The sequence below is a fragment of the Erpetoichthys calabaricus genome, chromosome 6 (assembly GCF_900747795.2).
Source record: "Erpetoichthys calabaricus chromosome 6, fErpCal1.3, whole genome shotgun sequence".
Taxonomy (NCBI): domain Eukaryota; kingdom Metazoa; phylum Chordata; class Cladistia; order Polypteriformes; family Polypteridae; genus Erpetoichthys; species Erpetoichthys calabaricus.
Window position 1 is genome coordinate 214,754,811 of NC_041399.2, and position 13,154 is coordinate 214,767,964.

Genomic DNA, 13,154 nt, shown 5'->3' on the forward strand with positions numbered 1-13,154 from the left:
GTGGAGATACGATGAGTGGTGGACTGGTGTTTGTGTGTCTCTTGACATGGACACAACGAAAGAGATGACTGGTGACATCAGGAAGACCCCCTCTGTCCACACCCCACTGCACATTGAGGGCTTTACAGTGCAGTTGGTCAAAAGCAACAAGTCCTTTGGTGTGCAGCTGGCAGCTGACCTTTCCACCACCATGGCTAAGGAGGCACCTCAGCGTCTCCACTTCCTTCAGCGACTGAGGACCACAAGCCCACCTTCCTATATTCTCATCTCGTTCTGCAAGGGCTTATCATGAGCATTCTGACCTCCTGCATCCCTATCTGGTTTGCCAACTGCTGCGTCTCTCACCACAAGGTTCTACAATGGATGGCACCCACAACAGAAAAGATTGTTGGGACCTGCTGTCCTCCATTAACCTCCTTAGTGTTATGTTTGAACTCGGAAAAACAAGAAGAAAATGTTATTAATGTCTAATTGAAACATGTAAATACCAAACCGGTAGAAAAGGTCTGTCGAGTGTCCACTGATGCAAATTTATTACACGTCCTTTTTGTGACATGTCGCCAACGCACAGCCTGACGTCACAATCGGAAGCGGGGAGGCTGAGTCTGTGAGGCTACAACATTCACCTATGGAAACGAATCCTGGACTTAATGCTCAAGAGACCCCTAGACAGTCCTAATCAGACACGGCATATCCAGCACCATCAGACTGAGGACTGTTGCCCCCCAGGGCCGCATACTCAGCCCTCTTCTGTTCAGTCTGCTGACTTGCAGCTCTATGGCTGCATGCAACTCTAACACAATTGTTAGTGATGACACAATGGTGGTGGGTCTCATTGGCACTGGAGATACGGCACTGCTTGGTGGGGTGGGGGGGGGATAGTCAAGCGTTTGCACTTTTCTTTGTGTTTTCTTTGTTGCATAAACACAAGAGGATAAAATGTCAGTGCTTGATCTGGGCAATTGACGTGACCTTCATGTTATTGTAGGCTACCACAGCACAAGGCTTAGTGACTTCCACATTTCCCCTGACATGGACATCGACAGTTGCTACATTATGAACTGTCCTTTAGGGGGTAATGTCTCGCCTGCCCCTGCACTTCATTGCCATTATTTTGCCCTTTTTGTCACACAGCTACTGTCCCTCCATGATGAAGCTTCACCCTTCCGAATTCACCAGGCATATCACAAACGTACAGCTGGGTATCCTGCATCCATTTCACTTCCCGGGTCAACGTCTGATGACCGATTCACATCACCATCGCTGTCACTCAATTCAAGGAATGGCTCTGTTTCAGTTCATTCTAGAATGACTTTAAATGGTTTTCTTGTTTGTCATTGTGTTCTGAGTTGAAAGCTCCACCCAGCTCATGAATATAGATGAGTTACCATAGAGTGGCAAAACACATAGAAATGTTGTCTCGATGCATGCTCAATAATCCAGGTAAGGAAATTCTAGAAAGCTGATTCAGTTCATCTGGACATAGTTCTTTTCCAGGGAGATACGTTACATCACTAACTAACCCTAACCCTAATTTCCCATTGGGATTAATAAAGTATCTATCTATCTATCTATCTATCTATCTATCTATCTATCTATCTATCTATCTATCTATCTATCTATCTATCTATCTATCTATCTATCTATTATATAGTGCCTTTCATATCTATCTATCTATCTATCATATAGAGTCTTGCATTCTATCTATCTATCTATCTATCTATCTATCTATCTATCTATCTATCTATCTATCTATCTATCTATCTATCTATCTATCTATCTATCTATCTATCTATCTATCTATCTATCTATCTATCTATCTATCTATCTATCTATCACTCATCCAAGTGACTTCCTCAGTCTCAGTTGACTTCAGGTTTCTCCAACCTTGTAAACAGTACCTTTGCATAATGACCGAAACTAGCACCACTGACTAACAATGGGCCGTGTGATCAATGATATCCAAATTGTCCATTGATCAATGGCCATGAGTACCATTCACAGACAGTTGGGGAATGGCTGCAATCACTGCATTGTAAGACCGTGAAAGATGTACCCTTAGGCCCCCTCCTCGGTTCAGAGATGGTCGTTCCGTTTTTACGTAAATGGCCTCCTTGACTCCTCACTCAAACCAGCATTCCTCCCTGTCCAGGATGTGCACATCTTCATCATTGAAAGAATGACCACTGTCCTGTAGGTGTAAATAGACTGTGGAGTTCTGGCCTGACAAGGTAGCTCTTCTGTGTTGTGCCATCCGCTTCGCCAGTGGTTGTTTGGTTCCCCCGATGTATAATTCACAGCAATCCTCTTGGCACTCAACTGCGTAAACCATATTACTCTGTCTGTGCCGGGGCACCCGATCCTTGGGGTGGCCAGTTTTTGCCATAGCGTGTTTTGGGGTTTGATGTTATTTCATCCACTAGATGGCAGAAGAATACAATCCAGTGTGTTATTTGGGCTTAACCGTAATTGCGTAGAATTGCGAACCTCAGTCACGCTCAGGATTGATACCAAGGAGTTGCTGGATCATCCATATCTCACCATTCTTTGGTCTCTCCAGATGTCCCTTTAAGAAGCCTTGTCACTTGTCTTGTGTTTTTTTTTGAGTCACCAAGTTTGTTGTAATACACCTTCATTAAGACTGTTAAATATTTTTTTCAATCGTGTCCACCATTCTGGTTTTCACGCTCACTCACTGCCATTTTGGAGTTCCTGTTGTTAGGGACATGTGGGTCACAGGGTCATGGCAACTCAGAAAGGGCCTGTTAGCTAATCAATGGGGGGGGGGGGGGGGGGGGGGGGTTGAAGTTTCTAATGACACAACAGTCCAGTTTCTATCTATCTATCAGATAGTACTATTCTTATCTGTATTTTATATAGCGCCTTTCATATCTATCTATCTATCTATCATATAGTACTATTCTTATCTGTATTTTATAGTGTCTTTCATCTATCTATCTATCTATCTATCTATCTATCTATCTATCTATCTATCTATCTATCTATCTATCTATCTATCTATCTATCATATAGTGCCTTTCACATATCTATCTATCTATCTATCTATCTATCTATCTATCTATCTATCTATCTATCTATCTATCTATCTATCTATCTATCTATCTATCTATCTATCTATCTATTCTTATCTGTATTTTATATAGCGCCTTTCATATCTATCTATGAAGGAGGATGCATCAAATGAATGCTGGGAACACGTGGCAGCCATGATGTGTGTGCATGCGTGTTCTGAGTGTGAAGTATAAACCGTCCCTTTACGACACACACCAGCACGTTTATGGAAGGACCCACAGGTGTGGTTTGGCCCCCTTCTCCCCTCAAGGAGATATCCTTAAATACTCAATACCTAGGACACATATATTACAAAAGAAACAAGGGGCAGAAACAGGCACAGTGCATATGATATGTAGCAACCGTTACAGTGCAGCAAATAGATGGCTAAAAACTAAAGTGCCGCCTGTGCGGCTCACTCTTTTTGGGTTGGCTGTGCCACTGAGCCCTGCAGTGGGGCGCCGTAGCGTCTGCCACATTTGCTCCTTTCTTTTCTACCAGTCCGTCCTGCTGCTGTGTTGATCGCCAACTCCCTGTGACCTTAAACTGGGGGGTGGGGGGGCAGAGTAAATTCTCCCTCAGCATATGCAGAGTTAAATGCATACCCCTATCTTTGGGTACCGTTTTTGATTACACGCATCTTAAACTTCCTTAGCAGTTGTCACCTGACAAGTGAAGCACCCGCGTGCGAGATGCCACTACCCTAGTGGACACTAGCTTTGGAGAAAAAAAATCAATACGTGAGATAATGCAGTAATAATAATTATTATTCTTTTTTTGTTTTTGGAGTGGTGGGAATAACCTTTTGTAGTAATGTGGTAACACATATATTTTAAATTTTTATTTCCAGTAACGCTAGTACTTTTCCTTCATTACAATAATGATCTTATCAAGTCACTCGTTTGCATTAAAGAGTAACCTGACTTCTGTCACGCATGTGCGCCAGGGGAGCCCCTTCACGGCTCATCAGAGGTATGTCATACCACCCTAAGACTAGACGGGACGCTGTTGCTAACCCCATCATCTCCTTTTCCCCTCCACAGCTCAGAGAAGACTCTCTGTGAGTGTAACTGACTATATCTTAAATCCCCCCACACTTTCGGGTTGGACCACTATAAAACCAAAGCGACAAAGGGCGGGTCAGTTATTGGACGCAGTTAACCGCAGGACCAAACTCCCTTTATAGACAGAGACGTGCACCAAAGATGGCTGACTTTCGGCTATTGTGGAATTGTGGATTTGTAGAAGTGAAACAGGACGACCCGGCTGGCATCCCAACTTTTTGTATTTTTGGCCCATGTCATTCACCCACGCGATGTAACTTGTAACACTTGTTACCCCCCAGCACCGTAAGGGTCAGAGGTGGCCCGGATGCTAAATATTTTCTAGCTGTCTTAGCCAGGACTGGGTGTTCATCCTCCTGTAGTTTCCACCACTGCAATGGGGTCAAGTCAACCTCCATTTCTTGATCAAAAACTGTTTTTGAAATAAGCGGCTCATCTACAGAGTTGGATGACAGTTTGTGCTTTGGCATTTTCCCTTCAGGATTGTCTTCCTGGCGTGTGAGGATCATTATCAAGGAACAATGTAGGAATCGATCAAGTGAAGCTCACCTCGATAACATGCTACTACTTTTAATAGACTTGGCTTCATTAACAAAGTGCGAAGTGCAGCCAAATTAATCAAATTAAATGAACGCATTTAGCTGTTGCATTATAAAATGTAATCGCCAAACTTTGTAGTGCGTTAATCACACGCATTGATTAGCACCCCTCTTAAAAACCTGGACCTCACTTTTGGGCCTGTACAGGTTAGAAGCCTGCCATTTGAGTTTGGGGCTAGGATGCCTGGTGTGAGGCCCAGAGACCCCTATAGAGGGCATGGTTGGCCCTATCTATCCCCTTTTTGCTATTTTTGTGTAGGAGGTTCACACCATGAAGGAACTGCGGTCTTTCAGTGTTTATTGTGTCGTGAAAAACAAAATGGCTGGTAAAAATGGGGCGGAGATTTGCTGTGGTGTATTGTGCTCTCCGTATGCATCATTTAATAATTGATGAATGGGTGAACTGCTGGTCCTGTTGAGATGACTACCCAACACCTGTCACCATCAGGATGCAATTACAGGGGCAGTAAAGGTGAATTCAGAGCAAAATGACAGAAGGGAGTCAAATGCTGTGGCAAACGTTTTAAAATTTCTTAGAAATGTTAACGTGACTCAGCTGTGCTTTTCTGAATAAAGAATGAGAGAGAAGGAAACATGAATGACCAGATTATTAAAGAAGGAGATGAAGTAGAGGGGAAGATAAGTCAGTAAGTGTGAGACGGGTGGGTGACGAGTGCCCCCCCCCCCCCAATAAGTTAGGTTAAAAAGAGGGGGCATTTACTTTTTCACACCCCTGTTATTGGTTCCTGCTAATGAAGTGGAGATTAGAGTTAAAAAGCACTTTGTTCTCTTTGGGACACCAAGAGGAGCACCACGGTGTCACTATGGTGACATCTCTCACGACTGCGTCCCCTTTCCGGGTGAGCACGTGGCCCCCGGGGATCAGCGTCTTGACATTCACCATGGCCTCTTTATTGAAAAGGTCGCAAGCAAAGGGGCCTCCACCCCAAAATCTCAAAGTGTACCTGTGAACCCCTGAGATGCAGCCTTGGATTGTCACTTGCTCACCTGGCTCATGGCTTCTCTTCTTTTTCTGTTACATCAGATGGAGACATCCCGCTAACAAAAGAAGACAGGAAGCTAGAGAACGGGCAGTCGCCAGTGTCCAGTCCCGATATGTTAGACTGTGAAACAGGAGACGCCGCCTATGAGGTGCTTCCCAACACAGAGCTAATGGATGGGACAGGTAAGTCTGCCCGGGTGCAGCAAGCATCCAAGGTGTGACTGGGGGGTCGAGCGCTACTAAGCCTTCCAAAGTTGAGGTTTGCTGGCCATTCGCTCTTGTCACTGCGCCAGCTGCTCGGATTTTAATTGGGATTAAGGAGAAGAAGAGCAAGCAAGCACAGTATGAACCATTACTGTAACTGGGCCACCCCAACAATGGCACTGTGCAGTTATCGAGCCCTTTAGTGAGGGAGATTCAGGGCTACAAGATGTGAACCAAATGAGAGAAGAGGTAGCCGCCAATAGAAATTAAAATAAAATAAAATACCCTGAATTGAGAATTGGGCTAGTGGTGCGGACCACCAGCCACCCGGCCCCTTAGACATCCACTTCTCCGTGCTGCGGCCGGGTGACCCGTTCAACCGCAATACAGAGGACCACCCAAAAAAAAAAAAAGAGACGACTTCCACACTTTTGAAAGAAAGACAGCTGCAGAGGCTGTCATGGCATTTGCCACCAGGAAAATAAGAGCCACTGCTGGAAAAAACAAAACGCATCCGAGAGAACGTTAGGACAATCGGGATGAGACCTGGCCTTTCAGAGCTCATCACACCTATTCACCCCCCAAAAAAACATCATGGAGTTCTGATGATTAGTAAAGTCCTAATGGCCACCTCTGGCTGTCTGGGTTGACTCCACACTCCCTGTTACATCCGGGAGCCTCTTGAACCCGAGCCGTCGATTAGTTATGAACTGGAAATGAGCCACGCAAATGAGGACACACACACACACACACACACACACACACACATAGAGCAAGGGGTGGTTGCAAAAAGTGTGGAGTACTTTTATTAAAGTCCAACACATCCAAGCCTTGTCTAAATTAAAGTGTAGCGTAGCAAAGTTCTTCTTCTTCTAAGTCAGAAATAAATAATCCGTGAAATCTGTGGAGGTTTAAACAGTCCAAATAAATCATCCGTTGTGGCCTGCAGAGGGCGCTCCTGCCACCCAAACCCGACACAGACAGACCTGCAGGGCACCAGTCCAGCACACATGCTTTTATTTTATTTATTGCCCCCGTGGGAAACGCCTCCCCTGCGTTTCCCACCTACACAGCACAGTTCCAAAGTACCAACACTCTGCACAAAACTCCTTCCTTTCTTTCTTTCTTTCTTTCTTTCTTTCTTTCTTTCTTTCTTTCTTTCTTTCTTTCTTTCTTTCTTTCTTTCTTTCTTTCTTTCTTTCTTTCTTTCTTTCTTTCTTTCTTTCTCTTCCACTTTCTTTTGCTTTCCTCGCCTCCACTCCTCCTCCAGCAAGCTGTGTCCATCTCAACCGGACTCTGGCTCCTGGAATGGTGGCCACTGGGTCCTTTTATAGGACACCTCCAGATGTCCGGTGGTCTTCTTCTGAGGAAGTGCTGCACCAAAAGGCTCGGCCATTCCTGCAACGCCCTCTGGCGGCGCCCAACTTCAAGCTCAGGCACCATTGCAACCCAGTGGGGCTGCCCTCTAGTGTTTGCCCTGACTATGCTCTCTCCCCTGGTCCTTCCACTATATAGGTGCCCTGGCCGTACGCCACACCGTAAAATAAGGTTAAAATTCCAGTGACAGTCCTTTTCCTCTAAAAGCACAAATCCCAGTGCTTCCCTGTAATGCTTGGGGTCTCCTCCAGTTATCCTGTCCACACCTTGCAGTAGTATGAGACGCCCGCCAACAGGAGTAGTTAACCTTTAATTCCTGGCCTGGGCTCCCATTGCATGGAGTGCCACGCCAAGCCACACACCCGTCTCCCGCCTCCAGCCCCCTCGGGTGTCCACGGGAGACACCACATAATGGTCTGCTCCTACTCACCAGCATAGGTCAATAGGAGCGATGAGGCTCAACCAGGACCACCAGCCTCCATCCCTCTTCAACACGCGCTCTCCTTCTGCCTCTCGCTCCTTCTTTCTTCTTTAACCTCCATTCCCTCCTTTGCCTTTTCCTTCTGATCGCCCTCCTTTTTTCCCTTCTGTGCAGGCTCTCTGATCGGTGCAGATGTGACCCTCTCCCAGTGTGGCACCCGACTTATCCAAGTGGGCGATCAACCAAACACCGCAGTCAACCCCGGAGCGGCGGTGCCATCTGCACCCATTCTGAGCCTGCACGCTCTCGGGATGAGATTATTGGTTTAAAACCCACACTACGCCACGGACCACTTATCACTTATCACCACCGTGGCGAATCTGTGGGTCTCTGTGTGAAGAAATAAATTGGGCAAAATTTGCTCTTAACAAGACCCTGTCTTTCTCTAATAACTGGGGGCCCACCTTATGAACTCCCTTTGTAAATTTTAAACACTTCAGTCCTGTTTTCATTTTAAAAATGCAGACCTCGGTCTCCGTTCTCGCCTTTCGTCCACACCACCCCTTCTGAAGAGCCGTACACTTCTGAAAACGGCGGCTCAGTGCGGCAGTATGGAGGGGCAAGAGCTTTAAAAACGCAGACCCCAACTGAGCTGCGATTGGTTCGTGATTGTTACGTGACTCTTCCCTGATTGGATCCTGCTCATTTCACTCCCTCGTTCACTTTGCTCGTGCATTACTCTCAATTACAATTCCACTTCATTGTCAGTCCAGACAAAGCAAATCTGTTTTGCTCCTTTCTGTGTTTGGATGGCACTCCATTGATCCTCATTAATCACAGGTGTGGCTCTGGTAGTTCAGCAATGCCCAGTACTCCACTGGGACTGGGACTGGGAGCGCTGGACAAATTCTCAGCTGCTCAGACTGTGAAGACTCGTGCCTTCCATACCAATCGATGACCCAGCTGTCCCATCATGTGTAAGAGTGGGCAGACCTCGCTGAACGCTGATTAGGAGCTACGAGACCAGACAGAAACAGGTGGACATCATCTGGAGAGTGGCTAGAGTGGGGCTGTGGGTGACGAGGACAATGAGACGAGGAGGACACAACGAGGTCCTTGTGCTGCCAGGTGGCACATCTCATCCTGATCTGTACAGAGGACTTTTTTTTTCTTTCTTTCTTTCTTGAAATTCTGATGCCGTTGTCATGTTCAATTTTATAAAATGAGTTTCTGCCAGTAAATGGGCCATTCAGCATCAGTGAAGTGATGTTATGTAAAGCTCTTAAGGACAATTTAAAGACGAGAGCAATTAGGAGGCTGTGCGCCTTTGGGCCTCCGAGTGGAAAAACCTCCACACAAACTCCTCGCAGCGTCACGTCCCGTGTGCCAACAGACGGCTAACTGGAGCCCATGGCATACATCTGGTTAAGGAGCTGTTATATAGCGCCTTTGTATATCAATTCATTAATTTAACACAGCATCCATCTGTGCCTTTCACTATTCTCTATGCGATTCACAAAGGCCTTATGCTGAACTACTCTTGTATAATTCATTGAGCACCTTTCATATGTAACAGCATACTTTTAAATAGAGCATCTTTAATATCTCACTGTCTAGCGATTAAATAGTGCCTTTCATATCTATCTATCTATCTATCTATCTATCTATCTATCTATCTATCTATCTATCTATCTATCTATCTATCTATCTATCTATCTATCTATCTATCTATCTATCTATGCCATCTTGTGTCTTTCTCTTATGGATAGATCTGTTATATAGCACCTTTTATCTTCATTCTTTAAGGATCAGTAGACTACATGAATCACTATATAGTGCCTTTCACTATCTATCTGTATATCTATTTATGCATATGCTGTCTTATTGTGTTTATGTTATAAGGTGCTCTTCTATCTCTCTGTCTGGTTACAGTATATAGTGCCTTTCCCATCTGTTTATCATATGCTGCCTTTAATAAATAGTACAATGTCTTATATTTGTATACATGATATGTTTCTCATACATATAGATATCTGTATAATAACCATGTGATGGACTGCTATCCTGTCTTGGGATTATCCCTACTTTGTGCCCAGTGGGACAGGCTACAGTTGCCCTTTGGCTTAAGAAAATGTATGGATGAATGGATGGACATTATGCAGTACGTTTCATACCTATCTATTACACATTGCCCTACATATTTATTTAGTTATATAATTAGTTCCATCCCCAATTTTCAAACATTCGTTTCAATGGGTCCTTCAGTCTCTTTTTATACCAAGCAGGTAATTAAATGCGGTAACGTCGAAGCAGTAAAATTGAGAAATATCCAAAAGGGCACAGAAACTTTGAGCCGCTTGAATGAATAATTTAAACAAAGATTGCCAGCAGCCATTTGGAAAGGGAAACACAAATTCCATGTCTTCTTATCAAAAGCTGGGTGAAAATAAGCGGAGTGAGGCCTGGGGTCTTGAGATGGCAATGAATGTTAATGGGGGTCAATAATTAGAAATCCACAGCAGCTAAAAAGAAGGTTGACTAAATCAAGAATTTAAAAGTAGAAATGGTGATCAGCATAAATGAAGTCTGAGTAGGTAGTAATACACGGCACACAGTTATAAATGTTTATTATAATCACCAAATTGAAAAGGTCATTTGTGTAATTTGGATTTTTATTGTAACCTGAAAAGTTAGCAGCATGTGCAATGAAATTGGCTGACTTATAAATGAGACCTGTTATGAGGTTCAGGGTCACTGGGGCTGGAGCCTGTCCTGGCAGCATCAGGCACAAGGCAGGAATGATGAAGTGGGCTCAGGGATGGGTGTCTGAACTTGTTAGCAGAAAAAACACATGAATTGGTAAAGAGGAATAACTGGGGGCTCTGATATTCACTTTCACATCTCCAGTAAATAGAGAGAGAAAAATAGATAGATAGGAAAGGCACTATATAATTAAGAGATAGATAGATAGATAGATAGATAGATAGATAGATAGATAGATAGATAGATAGATAGATAGATTTTATTGATTATCAAAAGATAATGAAGATTAAATTTGATGATGGGACGACTAGCCTTTCCTTCTAATGTAACATCAACTGAGCAGAGACTGGGAGTCATAGGACCTCTGGGATGGTGATTGCTCAATTCTCCAGCACTTCCTTGATTGTTTCAGTTTTCAGGTGGATGTGTATATAATCTGACTTGTAGTCTTCCAGTACATGCATGATAAATTGAAATTCAAAGCCTTTTCAAAATGTGCCAAATTAAGTTAGTTCTTATCTATCTATCTATCTATCTATCTATCTATCTATCTATCTATCTATCTATCTATCTATCTATCTATCTATCTATCTATCTATCTATCTATCATTATTATATAGTGCCTTTCACATCTATCTATCTATCTATCTATCTATCTATCTATCTATCTATCTATCTATCTATCTATCTATCTATCTATCTATCATCTATCTATCTATCTATCTATCTATCTATCTATCTATCTATCTATCTATCTATCATTATTATATAGTGCCTTTCACATCTATCTATCTATCTATCTATCTATCTATCTATCTATCTATCTATCTATCTATCTATCTATCTATCTATCTATCTATCATTATTATATAGTGCCTTTCACATCTATCTATCTATCTATCTATCTATCTATCTATCTATCTATCTATCTATCTATCTATCTATCTATCTATCTATCTATCTATCTATCATTATTATATAGTGCCTTTCACATCTATCTATCTATCTATCTATCTATCTATCTATCTATCTATCTATCTATCTATCTATCTATCTATCTATCTATCTATCTATCTATCTATCTATCATTATTATATAGTGCCTTTCACATCTATCTATCTATCTATCTATCTATCTATCTATCTATCTATCTATCTATCTATCTATCTATCTATCTATCTATCTATCTATCTATCTATCTATTATGTATCTGCCTGTCATATAGTATCTTTGACTTTTATAAGTCTCTTATATAGCACTTTTCATATCTATGAATTATTTAGTGCCTTTGATGTCTGTCTGTTTTCTATAACTTGTATATTATTATACAGTGCCATTTTTAAATCTATTTATTTTATATTGCCTTTCATATCTATCTGTTATAATGCCATTAATATCTATCATGTAGTGCCTTTACCATCTAACTATTATATAGTGCCTTTGACACCTATCTATATATTCATCTATAATTTAGTGCCTTTTATCTACTATATATCATATAATGCCTTTGATGTCTATCTATCTATATGTAATATAGTGCCTTTAATATCTATCATGTAGTGCCTTTACCATCTAACTATTATATAGTGCCTTTGACACCTATCTATGTATTCATCTATAATATAGTGCCTTTCATCTACTATATATCATATAATGCCTTTGATGTCTATCTATCTATATGTAATATAGTGCCTTTAATATCTACAATGTTTTGTCTTTTTGTGTCTTTTTGTTTTGTTCTTTTTGTTGTTTAGTGCACTTCCTATCTATAATATTGTCTCTTAGAGTGAAGTGAAAGTCAGTATATGATGGATTTGAAAGGCACTGTGATTAAATGACAGCTAGAGAAGGTGTTCTATGATATATAGTTGATTACAAAGCACATACAGTAATCTCAGTCTGTTGTATTTTCCCTTTCCTATCTCTCTATCATTTGGTGTCTTTGACATCTCTACATCTCTCTATCTATCATATAGTGCCTTTCACCACACCAAATGAATAGGACCACCGGGGGCACGTTCAGCTGCCCTAACCCGACACAGACAGGCAGGCAGACTCAAGTTCCAGTCCAGTACACACATTTTATTTACCGGGGGGGGTTGGGGCACGGACTTATTTCTCCTATGTGATTTTTTTTTTTTTTTTTTACCGCAGTATCACTAAGGGAGGGGTATCGCCTTTTTTTTTTTTTATCATATCTACTGTATTTTTTGCTCCATAAGACACACTTTTTTTCCCCAAAAGAAGGGTGGAAATGTCTGTGCATCTTATTGAGCATATACTGCGTCACAGACCGTGATGTGTATTACCTGACCTGACTCAGATGATGACGAGGGTTCTACATCGGACAAAGAATGCACGTTGCACTTTTTCCGTCACTATACTTTGTATATGTATACGTGAAGCTCTGCAGTCTACTTGTGACCTTACGCTGTAGGAAGTAAGTAAATAAATCAAGGTAAATAACATTTGATCTGACATATAAATGTTAATGTTTTGGGCACATGTCCTGATCTAAACACTAACGTGGAGAGCTGCCATTAGCAATGCCTTAGATGGAACTGAAGATAGTATCATATATGAAGATCACGAAGAAAGTGATATCAGTGATTGTGAGCAACTGAGCTCCATAAATTCTGACACTAGCGATG

General features: G+C 42.2%; 1 protein-coding gene across 7 annotated transcripts in view; it reads left to right on the top strand.

Annotated features, from left to right (window-relative positions):
• The window catches only part of LOC114644571 (phosphatase and actin regulator 1-like), a 269,029-nt gene that overhangs the window by 176,722 nt on the left and 79,153 nt on the right, over positions 1-13,154 (top strand). For 5 of the 7 annotated variants that reach the window (XM_051928987.1, XM_051928983.1, XM_051928986.1 and 2 more), the window contains one exon: positions 5,781-5,921. The exons of the other annotated variants lie outside the window; for them this stretch is intronic. In XM_051928987.1, coding sequence (XP_051784947.1) covers positions 5,781-5,921 — 141 coding nt within the window. The remainder of the gene's footprint in view (positions 1-5,780; positions 5,922-13,154) is intronic. 7 annotated transcript variants of the gene reach the window in all.